The 16,873-nt window shown below is 61.4% G+C and overlaps 1 protein-coding gene across 1 annotated transcript; it reads left to right on the top strand.

The window, feature by feature from the left end:
- The first annotated feature begins 5,085 nt into the window (after positions 1 to 5,085).
- On the top strand, positions 5,086 to 6,678 carry LOC122205508. Its single transcript, XM_042913923.1, has 4 exons — positions 5,086 to 5,121; positions 5,163 to 5,303; positions 5,476 to 5,808; positions 6,005 to 6,678. The coding sequence occupies exons 1-4, from the start codon at positions 5,086 to 5,088 to the stop codon at positions 6,218 to 6,220; spliced, it is 726 nt and encodes a 241-aa protein (XP_042769857.1). The 3' UTR covers positions 6,221 to 6,678.
- The last annotated feature ends 10,195 nt before the right edge of the window (positions 6,679 to 16,873 follow it).

The raw sequence follows: 16,873 nt of genomic DNA, 5'->3' as shown, positions 1-16,873 counted from the left end.
GTCAGGAGCGACTTCTCAGAAGAGGTGACATCTGGGCACCGACGTGAGTGAAGGCGGTGGCCAGTTGCAACATGTAGGAAATCCCCTGCGTGGGAGACAGAGCAAGGACAGGGCTGGTGGGGGCGGGGGCGGGGGGCCAAGGGCTCGTTCACAGCAGGCGAGTGGGCACAACCTGAGCATCACGGTATCTTGGGTTTTATGTTGGGTGGGGGGTGTTGGGTGGGGGGAAAGAGGGTTTAGCACACGCTGGTATTTTCTATTCCCTCCTATCTCACTTTTTTGGGTTTTTTTAAACGTTTATTTGAGAGGCAGAGAGAGAGTGAGCAGGGGAGGGGCAGAGAGAGAGGGAGACACAAAATCGGAAGCAGACTCCGGGCTCTGAGCTGTCGGCACACAGCCCGACGCGGGGCTCGAACCCACGAACCGTGAGATCATGACCTGAGCCCAATGCGAATGCTTAACCGACTGAGCCCCCCAGGCGCCCCTCCATCCTATCTCACTTCGTAAAAAAACGTGGGTCACACTCCACTGACCTCCCAACCTGATAATACAGTTGTAGACACACAAGTCTGAAAGGCAAACTCTGGTGGGGAAGCCTCGCTTCTGAATTCTTCACATCCCAACGTAGACTTTAGAGAAGAGAGAGCTCGCAGGGGTGACTGTGCCGTCCGCACAGTCAGAAGAATTCACAGCAAAGTGCTTTTGTCAGAGGAAGCCGACATCAGCCCCTCTGTACTGTGTCTCTCATGGGAGATCTCTCACGATAAAGAGGCGATAAAGAGGACCGCGTGGCCCGAACGCCCGGGGATGGCAGCGTGAGGCTGCCAGCTTCCCCAGGAAGCAGTCAGCCGTCAGGTGCACTCGGCCCTGCCCCGTGTCAGCAGCACATCCGAAACGCAAGCCCGTGGGCACCAGCCCGAATTTAGACGTTCGGGTGCCGGCTCGGGGGAAAGGGCTCCCTCCAGCTGGACATCTCCAATTCTGGTCGGGTTCGTGGCTGTTCCTCTTATCTCAGGCGGCCACTCCCACCGGTGCCTTCTAATCGCAGAATTCCAGGGTATTAAAAGAACGTGAGAAGTCACGTCCCGGGTCCCCAAGCTGCCGTGTGGGATCACGCCCAAGTCCTCCCCGGAACAGGCACAAACAGACACAGGTCTCTGGACAGGATCACACAGCCCCCGTCGAGACAGACGCCCGTCTGGTGACTCCCACTCGATCGTAAAATCCTTTCCAGACACGGACACTGGTTCTGAGGCTTCCGCCGGATCCAGTCCCGACGCTGGAAAACCAGCCAGCCACGAGCCACCCTTCTCCCCCGTCCGGAAGATCGTGGTCTTTCCCCCTCATCGGCATCACCGAAGGCTTCCGTTTAGGCCCCGGAAACCCACAGATTCTGGCCCAAAGGCGCGTGTTGACCTTGGAGGTGGCCTCCAGCAGGGTCAGTTTCGAGCTGTCATCGGCACTCAGCCCTGTCCGGGGGAAGGGGTGGGGGGTGACCGTGCTCCAGCTCAGGGAAAGCCAGGGGGCAGGCTGCTGGCAGGACAGTCTCTTCCCGGGGTCCTCGAGCTGTTACCGCATCGGGCCAGGAGGCAGCCGGCCCCAGCACGGCCTGGGAACAGCGCGTCCACTCGGGTGCTTTCAGCCCCAACCTCCATCGGGAACCACCCAACCTGCCCCCCGCCCCATCAGCCCTTCTGGGGATTCAGACCCCTTTCTCTGCCCACCGACACCAGGATGCTCCGTGGTTCCAAGCTGCTGCCACCGCCTCCGTGGGTCCGCCCCACCCCCCGGAGACACCGGCCCCCAGCTTTCAGCAGGGCCTCGCCGCCCCCTCCTTCTCAGCCCGCCGACCCCCCAAGAGTCCTGAAACGTTTGCACCCTGACCTCCTGGGCTGGCCTCTCTTGCTTGAATGTTCCAACACCACCCGCAGCCTGCTCTGGGCTTTTAGAGCCAGGCCTCTGCTCAGGGAGGTGTGAACACCTCTGAGGTGCCATAATTGTGTCCATCCTCCGAGGAGCGGGGGCTGGAGGGCTCGCACGTGGCGCCCGGGGAGTGGGGGGGGGACCTGCCTGGCTCGCCCGCGGGGCTAGTCCCACACCCAGGCCCAGCCTCCAAAGTGACCCAAGGGAACTGTTTCGGGTGGAATTGTGTCTCCCCAAAACAAGATATGTTGGAGTCCTGACCCCCCGTGCCTCGAAACGCGGCCTTATTTAGACATGGGGCCCTGACCAAGGTCATTAAGGTAAAATGAGGTCACTGGTCACCCGGTATGACCAGCGTCCTTACCAGAAGGCGAGACTCGGACCCAGAGACAGTCGTGCACAGTGGAAAGGGGATGTGAAGACGTGGCCCGAATCTTGGCAGGAAGCGAGCTCCGAGGGGGTCCCAGTGGCCCGTGTGGGAGGCTCGGGCCGGGCGGGACTTCCCGCTCCTCCTCTGACCTGTCGGCCCTGCCCCCAACGGAGGGACCGGTCCACCCGTACTAGTGTGCTCTGACGACCAGAGCAAACACCACAGATCAGCACTTCAACAACAAAAACGCATTTCCTCCCAGTCCTGGAGGCTGGAGGTCGAGACGCAGGCGAGGGCAGGGCCGGCTTTCCCTCAGGCCGCTCTCCGTGGGGTGTAGATACCATCCCCCACCCTCGCCGTGTCCTCACTGGTCGTCTCTCCCCGCACGTCTGTGTCCTGATCTCCTCTTCTGATAAGGCCCCCAGTCAGGTTGGATTAGGGCCTAGCCTGGTGACCTCATCCTCACTGATTACACCTGCAAAGACCCCGTGGCCAAACACAGCCACGTTCTGGGGACGCCGGGAGCGAGAACGTTAAGCTACGAATTCTGGGGGAACGCGACACAGCCCGTAACACCATCCGCAACCTGCAATTTGAGAGTGATCTGTCCACCTGTCCACCAGCTATGTGTCCCCGTAGGGGAGGACAGGTGGCTTTGGGGACATGCACAAGTTCCTGCTGGGGAGGTGCAAGGAGCAGGAGCCTGGCTGCCGCTGTCCTGGGTAAGCCCCGTGTGAGATTCAGAGCAAAGCATGGAGAGGCTCTGAGGAATGCGCCGCGTTCCTGGCACCTGACAAAGGAAGAAATGGAAAGACAGGGACAGTCGCGTGGGGAGACCGGAGGATCTTTACAGGCGGGGGGCGGGGCGGTTGGAGGGGAGGGCAAAGAAGCTGGGATGCGGGACTGCCCTGGTCCAGAGGGGGCCATTCCCCGCAGACACAGTGCACCTGGCTCAGCCTGCTGGGGCCGCCCCTGTCCCTCTGGGTTCTCCCTGCCGTGCACAGCCTTCCAGATACATCCAAGCTGGAAAGGAGAGAGCGGGTCTGTTGACCGGCCGGTGGACTGAGGGGCGCGGTTCTCTTCCCTTGGTGTCCATTTTCACGCACGTGGGCCTGAGGTCCACGGCAGCTCTCCTTAAAGAGAAAGATTAAAACTAAAAAAATTAGAAATTAAAAAAAAATTAGAAATGCAATTAGAAATTAAAACAGGGAGGAGTCCCTGGCAGCTCAGGCCGGGAGGCTGGGGACAACTTGAGTGGTGTTGGGTGGGGTTGGAAGCAGGAGGGCTGTGAGGAGGGGGAGAGGCTCCCAAAAAACAGAGGGGGAGGACGGGGCTGAGTGGAGGAGGACAGGGACCCACGCCTGCCGGGTCCTGCACCCCTGTGGGCTCAGGAAGGCTTCCCGTGATGACAGGTTACACCGCCCTGGCCTTACGGTGCCCTGGCACGGAACTTCCAGCCTGTAACAGGAAGGCCACGTGCCCTTGGGCGACTGCCATTCGGACCCCTGCCCCGGTTCCTGCCACACGGCTCCCGGAACCCTTGTCATTTCTCGGCGATAAGAGCACGAGGGGCATCTTTCGTTTGACACTGGGTCCTGACAGCTGGCTCCCGGAACCCTTGGGATGTCCTCGGTGTTAAGAGTGTCTTGTTCTACCGAGGCGACTCTGGGGGGGCCATGGGGTAGCCCCCCGACGCCGGCTGGTTGCTGGAAAGACCGGGAGATGTTTAGAGACTGGGGTTTTCAGCCCTGCCCCCATTCTCTTCGGGAAGAGGGAAAGGCTGAGAATGGAGTCAAGGATCCATCCTGCTTCGTCGGAAGCTTCGTCGCGAAGCCTCCATAAAATCCCCCAAGCACAAGGTGGAGGGACCCGCCCCACACCCCTCCCCCACCCCGGCCACGCGCACCTCTTCCGTCCCCCGCTCCTGACTTCCACCCTCTGGGGATCCAGCCCGTGATAGTTTTCTCTGACTTCTGGGAGCCGCTCTAGCAAATTCGTGGAACCCGAGGAAGGAGGGACGTGGGAAGCTCCAATCTATAAGCTGTTGGTCAGAAGCTCGGGTGACAGTCTGGACCTGCTCTGGCTTTTAGGGTCGGAGAGGGGGGCTTGCGGCACTGAGCCCCTGGCGCGCGCCATCTGACGCCGTCTCCAGGTAGATGGTGTGAGAACTGAGCGGAAATCTTGGACACCCAGCTGCCGTCTGAGACCCTGCTCGGTGACCGCAGTGTCAGAAGTGAAGGTAAAAGGAGCCGCACGGGGGAGACAAACAGCAGGGAAGAGCGGGGGCTTCCCTGCGCCCGGGACGCAAAACCGCCTCCCCGCCCCGTCGGACGGTCCGCCCCGACTCGGCTCGCTGTCCCCGCGTCCGCCCGACCCCTGGGCCTGCACATCAGCTCCACAGGTCCGGGCGGGCCCAGGTGTGTGTGCGCCTGCCCAGGCCAGGGCGGCTCGCTAGCTGCCCGTCCCATGGAGTGACGGTCCCGCCTGCACTGGGGCGGGCTTCACGGCCTCTTACGACGTCCACCTCACCGGTTTCCAGGCCTCCCTGGGGGTCCACGTCAGAGGTGTCCAGGCCTCCCGCAACATCCACCTCAATGGTTTCCAGGCCTCCCACGACGTCCACCTCATTGGTTTCCAGGCTTCCCTCCACCTCCACCTCAACGGTTTCCAGGCCTCCCACGACGCCCACCTCAACAGTCTCCACGTCTCCCACGACGTCCACCTCACCGGTTTCCAGGCCTCCCTGGGGGTCCACATCAGAGGTTTCCAGGCCTTCCGCGACATCAACCTCTATGGTTTCCAGGCCTCCCACCACGCCCACCTCAACGGTCTCCATGTCTCCCTCGACGTCCCCCTCACCGGTTTCCAGGCTTCCCACAACGTCCACGTCACCGGTTTCCAGGCCGTGAAAGCCGTCTGCTTCCCTCAAGGCTGCCGGCCACCCAAGCGTCATTACCGCCACACCGCAGATGCTGAAGCAGAACCCGGAGAACCCGGAGGGGCCCTGCATGTAGAAGCCCCGGGGACGGAGCCCCGGGGAGGAACCTCGTATCTTCGAAGGTGTCCCGGCTCCCCACCCCCCCCCACCCCCACGGCCCTGCGAACCCGATCCCCCGGCCGCGGACGTGTGGCACCGTGCGGGGGTCGGGACAGGCCGGCCGGGAGTCGGGTCCCCGCGCCAGGGCCGGCAGCAAGGGCCTGTGTTCCCCGGGTGTGGCCCTGAGGAAGGTCCGCGAAGTCTGGGGACACGGGGTGGAAAGTCAGCGCGGTACCTCCGTGGGCCGCCGGGCGGCGTCTGCCCCGCACGCTGTCCCAGACGGCCGCAGACGCTGACGCCCCGACGGGGCGACCTGGGCTGCCCCGAGCTGTTCCGGCCGACGCCGGCTCTGTCCGGAGTGGACCCCGACAAGGGCCGATCGCGTCTCAGCCCCTCGCTTCCGGTAACAGCCTTACCGAGATGCAGTGCGGGTGCCGTGCAACCGAGCCCTCTGAAGCGTCGGGAGCCGCGGCTGCCAGTGGGTCCCCAGAGATGTGGACCCTTCCCCGCCGTGCGCTTCAGCACATCTTCCTGGTGCCCGAGAGAAACCCCGCGTCCCTTAGGCCTCACCCGGCCCCGGGCTGCTTCCCATCACCGCGGATTTGCCTGCGGGGACAGTCCCTGCGGATGGAGTCGTTTGCCACTTATCCTTCTGTGTCTGGCTTCTCTCACAGCGCTTTCAAGATTCTTCCACGCGGTGGCCCGTGTGGGCAATGCCAGCCGTTGACGGGTACCCCGCGCGTTGTCCCCTCGTCCGTGGCGGCTGGCTGGCCTCAGCCCTGCGAGGGACAGCCGGGGTCCGTCTCCCACGTCTGGCCGCCGACAGCTCGCAGGCCCCCGTTTACCCACGTTTCCCCCAGCTTCTCCAGAGTAGACAGCCGGCTGCTTGAGCCGTCCCGTCCTCTGTCGTTACTGGTACTTCCCTACGATTCCCGTGTCCTCCCGCGATACTCACTGGAGGGACGGGGGCCGCAAGGGAGCCCGTCTGAGGCAGCCCACCCGGTGCCATGCAAGCCCTCACCCCTGTAAGCCAGGGCAGACGCAGGGCCCACACGCCCCTACACTGTTGCTCGGCCCCGTAGCAAGTGCCAAACACACAGCCCGTGCACCGGGACTGAGGGTCCACACTCGGTGACAAAACCACACTACGTGCCCTCCGTTTCTCCAAACTCAGACTGGCCTCGTGCGTCCACGTGGGGCCTGAGACCCAATTTTTACCGAAAAGTCCTTTCGCTGTAAAGGTCACCCTCTTGCATGAAGAGACACACAGGGGAGGAGCGCCTGGGGGGCTCAGTCCGGTGAGCGTCCAGCTCTTGATTTGGGCTCGGGTCGTGACCCCAGAGTTGTGGGATCGGGCCCCACGTTGGGCTTTATGCTGGCATCACGGAGCCTGCTTGGGATCTCTCTTTCTCTCTCTCTCCCTCCCTCCATATAAATAAGTAAAGTTAAAAAAATAAACTTTTTTACTTTTATATTTATTTTATTTTATATTATAGAGAGACACACAGCGGAGGGCAGTCCCCCTTGGCGATCGATGGCGGGAAAAGGCGGAGGCCGCTGGTCTGTGAGTCCCCAGGGGGAGCCTGGAGGGAACACGGCCATCGACGGTTGCAAACGCAGTCAGGTGTGGATAGCTGGGCCCCGGGAGGCTCGGGGCGCTCGAAAGGGACGGAGTCACCTGAGTGCGCACGGCGACCCGGGCACTAGCTACCAGGTTCATGGCCCTTTGAAAGGTGGGGGAAACTGAGTATGGGGTGTGGCTGGAGAGAAAGCCGGGTGGATCCTGCGTCTGGAGCCCCGCGGGGTGGGCCTCTTCCCAATGCCGTCAGAACACACGTGGGCCCCTCTGCCCCCTGGTCGGTGAGCCCCAGTGCCCTCCGACCCCCCCGGCCCGGCCTCAGCCACAGCTTTGCTGTCCCACCAAACCTGTCACAGCAGCACCGGGACCCGGGCTTGGGCTTCTCCACCCCAACACGCCTCGCTCAAACCAGGGGGAGCATCGCGCATGGGGTGTTTGCTGGTGGGTGAACCCCCCCCCAGGGACCACAAAACATTCGTGGGGGAGGACCTTGACCTCTCTCCACAGAAGCAGTGTTTGCTTTGACGTCGGGGACCACGGGGCCGGGTTCCCTCGTCTGCCCCGATCACGGCCACGGCAGACGGGAAGTCCAGGTGACAGAGACTCCCAAACGGAGTCCGAGCGCCTGCGGAGGTAAGGGCACGACCCTGGGGCGCTGACCACTTCATCAGAGAAAGAGCAGAGCGGAAAAGGTAGAAGAAATGAAAAGGCAGGTGCAGGAGGCGTCGGGCAGCTTTCTCTGCGGAAGGTAGAGAGGCCAGGCTTCTGTCGGAAACAGGATTCCAGGGCCCGGGGGGGCCACGGGCGCCCTCACTCAGCTGGCGCCCAGCTGCCCCCATCCCTCCAGACACAGGTGGCTCCGGGGACCCCGTCACGAAGTGCCTTGGACTCCAGCCTCAAAGTAAACCCCAACAAGCCAGGGGCTCAGGGGTCACATCTAAGTTCCCGATCCAAACTTGGCCGCCAGAAGCCTGAGCGCGGGGCCCTGGGAGCTCACACGACGGTGGGCTATGTCCCGACCTGGCTGGGGTGTCCTTTCATGGAGGAGTCTTCCCATTTGTGGGAGTCAGGCCTCAGCCCAGAGTGCCCCGAACACCCTCCACCCCCCCCCCCATCTCCCAGGCCAGCTCCCTCTGGGGGGAGAGACCAGTCCCGTCCTGGCTTCTCTTTCTCCCCAGCACGGATGCTGTGAGCAGTCAGCCTCCCGTCCCCTGGCCTCTGCTCCCGTGACTTCTGCCCAGAGCTGGATGATTCAAGGTGCGGCTTTCCTCCAGGGGACCTCACAGCCCGATGCCTCTGCCCGCAGCTCCTGGAGGGGAGGCTCTGTGGGAAGCCCGCAGCCGGAGGCAGGACTGATTAGCGTCAGGACCTCGCCCTGTGAGCGGCCTCTGTCCCTCCCGCGCTAACTGAATCTGCACCGCTTACGGTGTGGGGGACGGGTGTCAGGGGCCGCGGGGACACGGTGCGGGAGTCACGGTCCCCGGTGCAGGAAGAGGGAGCCTGATGCCAGGCTGGAGAGGCCTTGTTCCAGAGAAACAGGGTGTGGGCTGGCCAAGGGGAGTCCAGGGCAGGAAAGCAAACACGAGCTGGCCCACGTGCCAAAGTAAACAAGCAGTTCTCCCAAACTGGGCGGTCCAGGCCAGCGCTCCAGCAGAGGGATTCTGCAGAATTCACCCCCGGAGGTCTGGAGAGTTCTCAGGGAGAGCGGAGGTGCCCTGGGTTCACCAGGTTTAGGCGTGGGAAAGGGCCTCAGACCTTCGCGGGAGTGGAGTCGTGGGGTCCCAGGGAACACCCCACCCTGGCAATCTCTCAATTTAGCACCTCGAGGGGCCTCTGGGCAGCGGAATGGGCGCTGAAGGGGGGTATTCTCCCGCTTCCCAGAGAGCAGTCGAGGCTCGGGGCAATCCAGGCAAAACTCGGGACACACAGCCACAGGCCTCACGCCCAGTACCCGGGACAGCTCTTCCCGGGGACACCCCCCCGTCGGCTGACGCCCCTGAGAACACACTGGGAGGCCCTGTGGTCCCTACCCAGCCGCACCCCTAGAGATGGAAATGTTAATGCATTTTACAGATTGGAAGACTGAGGTTTGGTGGAAGGAAGCAGCCTGCTGTCCCCACTCAGCAAAGGTTGGATAGGAAACGGGGGCCCGGACATCTCTGGGGCCACAGTCCACACTCTGCAGTCTCAGGAGGCAGGGATGTGGTCCATAGACCTGGCATTGCCCCCAACGGATCCTGAGACCCTTTGACACAAACCAATGGTTCTCCGAGCGTGAGTCCCAGACGGGCAGGAGGACCTCAGGTGGATTCCATGCTCAACCCCAAACTTGGCTGGATCCCGAGACCCCGGGGCAGGGCCCAGCGGTCTGTGTGGCCGCACGTCCTCCGGGGACTATGGTGCCCCCCGCTCTCCAGGCAGGAAGGACAGGAGCCTGGAGGGACCGTCCACCTGTGGGCTGGTGCAGAGCACTCCTGAAACAGAAAGGCCCAGCCAGCACAGGCCTGCGCAGATCCCTTCCTCAGCCTCGTTCGGGCCGTGGAGAGGGCCCCGGGGAGCCCTGGTCCCCACAGGCCCCGTGGGGGCGGGGGGGCTGGCACACGTGGCAGGGGAAAGAGAGAACCCGGCACTGACCCACACCAGACCTGGTTTGGGGGCCGGGCTCCTCGCACACCCGCCGGGGCCTGGGAGGGACTGAGGCCAGCACAGGGCCCCAGCTGGGGACATTCACTCCCCTCTGTTCTGCGCGGCCCACGGAGTGAGTGTAGGACAGACGGTCCCAGCAAGTGCCCCTTCCAACTAGGCCAGCGTGAGCTTCAAACGGGGCAAAGACAGGATTCTGCAAATAGCCCGCTGGAAACTGTGAACCCGTGTGGCATTGCTGCAGGGACGTTTCCGGCCGCCAGTCTCCAGCCGGAGGGGAAGCGGCGAGGGACGCCCGGCAGGCCTCCAGACGCAGAGAGGGGCGCGGAAGTTCTGGGTGGAGCGGGAGGGGGCGGGGGTGATGGGGCAAACGCTCAGGGCTTGGGCGCCGTGAGCCCGCCTCGGTGATGTCACCTGGGGTCGCTGCCTGATGGGTTCTGGGCCTGTTTCAGGTGCGCTCCTGAACGCAGGGGCCGGCTCGCCGCACACACCAACATGCATGTCCGGCGTCTGTCACCCGAGGGGCTGCCAGACCTTCCAGACCCTCAAAGTCAGAGGCAGCCTGCGGGCCCGGGCACCAGCCCCCTTACCCCAGACGCTCTGAGTCAGAGTCAGTGTGCTCCCGGGATGCTGGGTGGCCGGGGGTCCCGGAAAGTCTGGGAAGCCCTTGTCCAGGCTTCCCGGGACCCGCCCCAAAGCCTAGGGCGGGGCCAGTGGTCCCATGGGAGTCGTCCTGGGGTCAAGATCTCAGTCCACGGGGCTGGTGATGGACAGCGGTGGCTGTTGGCTAAGTGAGGCCAGGAAGTCAGCACCCACTGGACAGAGGACACGGAGAGTCTGGTCCAAACACCCCTCCCCCTCGGGGCTCCTGTGGGTATGTGGGAAAACGCCAAGCAGCGCTGTGGATGCCCCCCACGTCTGGCCGGGACACCTGAGGTCACTGTGGCCAGGGGGACCCCACGGTCTCCGAGCCCCTGCTCCACCAGGCCAGCGACCCCACAGGAGTGAGACCCAGTCCTGCCCCCGAGTGAGGGATCTCAGACCCGCTGGGGACAGACGCGCAAAGGAGTTAATGGCAAAGCCGTGTGGAGGCCGAGAGGCCGAGCTGGACTCGGGTGACGCCAGGCACAGAGGAGGACCCGCCAGTGGGACAGCCCGTGCGAGCGTGGGCCAGCCTGGAGCTGGAGGGTCCACGTCCTGTGGTTAATGTTTCTATTTCCCTAAATCGATCTTTTCCCGTTCTTGGAATCGTCTTTACTGAAGTAGAATTTACATACAGCAAGCACTCATCGTAGGATGCAGCTTGATTCGTCTTGACGACTGTATGCACTCACGTCACTGTCCCTACATCAACACAGGGAACATTTCGCCAGCCCAGAATCCCCTCCAGAGACGGCCACAGTTCGATGCCTGCTGCCACGGGTTGGTCCTGTGCGCCCTTGACCTCCAAGGCCCGGACCCACACGTTGTAAGCGCACTACCTCCCCAGCACCAGGGATTCGAGAATCCGCCGTGACTGAGCAATCACCCATTGTCCTCGCCGAGCAGAACGCCAGCATTCGGATAAAACGCACTTTATTCTGAGACTGGTGGACATTTGGGTCACTTCTGGTTCGGGACTGCTATGGACAAAGCGGCTACATGCAAGCTTTTGCTTCTTAAAAACTGTTTACAAAATTCATTAAGGTGGGAGCGCCTGGGTGGTTCGGTGGGTTGAGCGTCCGACTTCGGCTCAGGTCACAATCTCATGGTTTGTGGGTTCAAGCCCCTCGTCGGGCTCTGTGCTGACAGCTCAGAGCCTGGAGCCTGCTTAGGATTCTCTCTCTCTCTCTCTATCTCTCTCTCTCAAAAATAAACATTAAAAAAATTAAAAATTGATTAAGGCAAAGTTCACATAACATAAAACCAGTCGTTTTAAAGTGAAGAATTCCGTGCCATTTGGTACGTTCAGGGTGTTGGGCAAACACCACTCCACGTAGTTCCTTGGCTTCACCACGGAAGCCCCCGGCCTCCCCGCTGGGCCCCCTGCAGCCCCGGGAGCCACCGACCTGTGTCCTGACTCTGTGCGTGCACCTGTTGCAGGTAGCCCACGCGAGCAGTCACCGAACACGCAGCCTTTGGCTCTGGCTTCTCCCGCTGCCGGTGATGTTTTCGAGGTTCATCCGCGGGGTAGCAGGTGCCAGTGTGCCATCCACCTTCGTGGCCAAATACTATTCCGTGCGTGGACGGACCACACTTTCTTCCATATGCACTTTTGTTCAGGCCTTCTTGGTGGGTACGTGTGCTAATTTGTCTTGAGTGCGTATAAAGGGACGGGATGGCTGGGTCACGGAGTGTTGGGAGTAGGTGTTTGGCTGACCTCACTACACACTAAACAGCTTTGCCCCAGGGAGGGCACAGTCCCCGGAGTCCCAAGCAACTGGGAACACTGGGGACAGGTCCTGTGACCATGGGCCCAGGCTGGGAGCCTGCCATCCGAGCTCCTGAACCCGGTGAAACCCTGCCCTTTCCAGGACCCTTGTAACAGTCCCTGCCCCTCCGTGGGCTCTCTCCCTGTCCCTTCTGTCTCCCCAAGTCCGTCCCACGCGGAGGCTGTCACTCTGGGTCCTCCCCTGCTCCTCCAGGATGAATTAACAGGATCCCGCAGCGAGTTTAGACTTTTCCGGATACAACTTAGAGCAGGTCCGTCCTGGGGGTCAGAAACACAAACGTCCAGAGATGAACAAGGACCACAGAGGCCCGGCCGTCTGTCCCGTTCGCTGAATTGTGTTGTGCCTTGTTGTGTTTCTTTTTTCCCCGTGGGAATAGACATGACAACAAAGGCCAAATTAACATGCACACAAACCATCCCAGCACACGGTCAGCCTTGGGTGCCCTGAGTGGCCGGTCAGAGCCAGGCTCACCGAATCCCAAGGACACGTCTCCACGGGGCTGGCCTGAGGTCTTACACCACGGGGCTTATGTGCGTCACCTCCGTCTGCCGGAAGCCGGCTGGTGCTGGTCCTCGAGCCGGAGGGCACTCGGGGATCACCCCGAAAATCTGAACGAAGTGGCACCGGGGCTCCAACCCAGAAGTTGGGGGTGAATTTACCGTGTGGTCAGGGCTTAGAATCACCGAACTCGCCACCCAGCTCTGGCCGCCGACCATGTCTGGAGAACACCCCACACTAACCGTTAAGCCTTTCAGCTTTACCTATGGGCTGGAGGCCGTTCGTGATTTGCAGGTGCCCCAGAGGCTGGACAGAACCCCCCGCCTCCCCTTGTTTTGCCCTGTTATGTGTAGCTCTCTGGGGCGGCCCCCAGGCGGGCGGTGGAGGCTGGGGCACGGGGCGCCCGGAACCTCACTGAGCACGTCCTGCAGAAACAGCACCCTCCTATTGTGCGGGATCAGGAAGGTGCGAGGCTTTCGCTTCCCGGTATTCCCCGAGGGTCCAGTTCTCGGATTTCCTTTTCGGTAGAACATATGTTCCCAAGAAACAGACTAAGTACACAAGACCGCATACACCACAAGGCGTTTTCTGCATGATTTCTTTGGGAGCCCTACTATAAATAAACCAGCCTCTGCTGCACACCCACTGGGGGAGGAAATAGCTACATAAATAGGGCCCTTGCCACAGGAGGAAGGCAGGAGCGTCCCGGGTGCCATTCTCTGCCAAGCCACCGCCGTTTATCACTCACACCAGGAAGGCTCCAGTCCTGGAAAGAACAGGGGGGTCGTGGGCTGCAAATAAATGCCACAGGACATAGGGTGATTTTGAAGGCCAGTTAGGGTGCGGCCTGTGTTCCTCGCGGCCACCCCCACGTGCCCCAGCACCTCGGGAATGTCTGTGACTAACTGGAACCTACCACCAGCTCTGCGGGTGTCTGTATGTGTCTGGCCCGCTTCTCTGCCTGGAATCTCCATGCAAACAGGTGTTGGTTGCCATATTTGGTAGTCTACAAATGACCAGAGATGGGTCTACACCCAAGATGGGTCTATAAGGAAAATTGGTAGTGATTTCAATGACCAAAGACAAGTCTACACCCAAGATGGGTCTATAGGGAGAATTGGTAGTGATTTTAATGACCAAAGATGAGTCTACACCCAAGATGGGTCTATAAGGAGAATTGGTAGTGATTTTAATGACCAAAGATGCGTCTACACCCAAGATGGGTCTATAGGGAGAATTGGTAGTGATTTCAATGACCAAAGATGAGTCTACACCCAAGATGGGTCTATAGGGAGAATTGGTAGTGATTTCAATGACCAAAGACGAGTCTACACCCAAGATGGGTCTATAGGGAGAATTGGTAGTGATTTTAATGACCAAAGATGTGTCTACACCCAAGATGGGTCTATAGGGAGAATTGGTAGTGATTTCAATGACCAAAGATGAGTCTACACCCAAGATGGGTCTATAGGGAGAGCACAGCTCATGTGGGCATCAAGGGTGACACATGGAGGCAAGGAAAGGAGAGGAGCCCCAGGCACAGACTGAAGTCACTGAGTCCTGAGGACCCCGGTGAGGGACAAGCCAGGGTCACAGACTCCTCCCCCTCCCAGGGGCACTCGGTGTCAACACACTTCAAACTCTATTGCACACACTTAACACGAGAGGCTAAACAGGAACCGTGGGCCTCCCTGCCTACATCTACACCGAAATAGTGGTACTCATGCTGGCTGGCCCTCCCCATTACAACCAGTTTTCCCCGGGGCCATCACTGAGTCCCCACGGGTCCTCTCTGCCATGCTGTGCCCACGAGGAAGCGAGTGCAGGGCTTGCTTGTTCTGGAACTTTCCCCCTTCCTCCACACTCCCCCTTGGAGGCTCAGGGACTGTTCTTATCACCCTGACACCAGGCAGGCACTGTCTGGGCCAGGGAGCCACATTACTGGGGATCATGGGGACTAGTGTGTAGGTCTTCTGGAGTCGGGAAATCATGCATGAATGTGGGGTGAGGGGCAGAAGGTGCTCACCGGGAAAAAAGGAAAGGGTGGACCACCCGCCACGAGAAAGCGTGTGTCAGGTGCTACTTTCCACAGAACATGGCCGTCCCAGAGGACCCTGTATCTCAGTGTCCGGGCTTCCCTACCCCTGGCACGCAGTCCCTTCATTCCGGGGTGAATCCGGAGTGAGGAATGGAAGACAGCTGCCATTTCGTTGACCCGCACCCCACAGAGGGTTGGGGTCTGCAGCCCCCCACCGCCTCTGGATCTACTCTAACCAGTAAGTATGGCAGATGAGACAGGCCGGGAAGCCAGCTTCCCGGCCCAAGCATCACGAACGACTGCGTTCTCCTCCCGTCTCCTGGGACGCCCCGGGGGACCTGAAGCATGTTGTGGAGATCAGCACGGGAGCCTCTGAGCCTCCGTCGTAGCCCAGCCGAGCCTGCGGCGTCCCGCGCCAACTTCCTGGAGCTGAGGAACCACCCGGCCAGGCCCCGCCTGACTCCCTGACCCGCAATAACCCCCAGATCCACAGATCGTCTCAGGTCCCCAAGCTCTGCGGGTACGTCATCCGGCAGGTAGGTAGACTGAGCATGAGATATCCGCGTGTTTTCCTAACGCTATTTCTGGCTCACGTCGGACTCACCCAGAGACGCCCCTTCACCTCATTAGACTAGAGCAGGGTCCCCTGGCCCAGTCACCTCCGCAGGACATGGTGTCCCTGGAGCTCTAGCCACCTTGGCGCCCAGTCTTTGAGGACATTGGGAGCTGCCAGAGGACCGGCCGACCCTCGGACCCTCGGTGGGACACCAAAAGCTCTCGCTCTGTCCTGCTGGGACCGTGGGCTGGGGGCCCGGCCACGAGGTAGACCAGCCCTCCAGGCAGCGCTCAGGACACAGTTGCTGAACCCCAGCCCTGGGGACATTTGGGCAGGCAAGGTCGTCCGTGTTTCCGGCCGCCTGCCGGTTGTGAGACACACACACGTCTCCGGGTATTGCCGACTATCTCCAGGGGTCAACGCTGCCTCTGCTGGACAACCTCGGCCCTCAAGGGTCCTGCCCTTTGCCAGCACCAAAGCCACCGTTGCAGCACACGGCGCGGGCCCCCAGACGCGGCCTTCGGAAACGTCTGCCCCGTTTGCGTCACCAGGCCCCTGCCCGCTCGCCTTTCGCGTGTGGCCGTGGAGGGGGAGGGGTGTGCGGTGACCCCCGCCCCGGGGCTGCAGCCAGGGGTACTGCAGGCCTCTCCCCTTCTGCCTCCAGCTTGGAGCCCGGACCGTGACGCAGACGAGGGACAGAAAGGGCTCAGAGAATCGTGCGCCAGCTCAGGGGTCAGCGTGGGAAGGCTCCTGTGCACCTGCGGCCACCGTCCTGGCCTGGCTCAAACCCCACGAACCACAGGATCTTGACCTGAGCCGAAGGCAGACGCCTAACAGACTGAGTCCCCCCCGGTGTTTATGATACGCCTAAGTAATTGCCGTCCGAACAAAGACAGAAGACCAGACTGAATTTGCCGTGTTCCATACTCGCCAAGTGCGAGTATATGCCTCGCACGATGTGCCATATACCAAGTCGCACAGCCGGACAGCGCCCTCCCGCGCCAGCCGGCCGGGCACGGGCCACAGAAGGGGGCCAGGCGTGCTGCTGTCTCGGCCGAGCAGACGCCCCCTCGGCCACACCGGCGGCTCCTGCCCCCATTGGAGAAGGCCCTGCCCTCAGCACCCCTGCCCGGGCAGGTCCGTCCAGAGGCAGGGCGGACGCACGGACACACTTGGCGGGCAGGCCCCCCGCTGTCTCAGTGCCCGAGGCCACACTCCGCTCCGGCACCTCCTTTCCCACGTGGAGGCCTGCGTGTTTACAGACAGAACCCAGACCTTAGGCCGTCCTGGTCCTCTCCCCCCACGGCTCTGCCATCCATCGTCCGTCTCCCCAGAAGCAGCCCAATTTCCACGGGAGACGGTGCCAGAGGCTTGGATTCCATCACTTTTGATTCCGTGTCAGCTGGGAAAGCCTGTTCTTCTCAAATAGCATAGCTGGGGCAGGCACCCTCTCCCCGAGCCAACTTTCCAGGGCTGAAGGTTATTTGTTTCTTGCCAAGAAGTATTAATACTGTTTTCCTGGTGCCATCAGGGAGTGGAAAACTGGCCCGGGGAGCAAAGCCACCCCCTCTCCTCCTGACCCCTAACTTCATCCCATAATCCTGCGGCAGGAGCGGCATCTCAGGGTTCTGGAAGATAAGCCAAGGTGACAGATCCCCTCCCACCTCCTCGCGGGCCTGGGGGCGTCCTCTCGCCCAGCATATTGGCTCCAAGGAGCACGGGAGGAACCAGCATGCCCCTCGGCCGGGAGGTCACCATGGTGAGGGTAACAGGCATTTCGTGAGCGCCCAGGGTGTG

This window comes from Panthera leo, chromosome D4 (genome assembly GCF_018350215.1).
Source record: "Panthera leo isolate Ple1 chromosome D4, P.leo_Ple1_pat1.1, whole genome shotgun sequence".
Taxonomy (NCBI): Eukaryota; Metazoa; Chordata; class Mammalia; order Carnivora; family Felidae; genus Panthera; species Panthera leo.
The sequence above is the reverse complement of the archived record's forward strand: the minus strand, read 5'-3'. Positions and strand labels throughout refer to the sequence as shown.

Bases quoted from the DNA above. Each gene is read 5' to 3' on its own strand.
- LOC122205508 (XM_042913923.1), top strand. From the start codon at position 5,086: ATGGTTTCCAGGCCTCCCACCACGCCCACCTCAACG. The intron at 5,122-5,162 runs GTCTCCATGTCT...ACCGGTTTCCAG, and splicing joins CCACCACGCCCACCTCAACG to GCTTCCCACAACGTCCACGT. The intron at 5,809-6,004 runs GTGGGTCCCCAG...CTTCTCTCACAG, and splicing joins GTCGGGAGCCGCGGCTGCCA to CGCTTTCAAGATTCTTCCAC.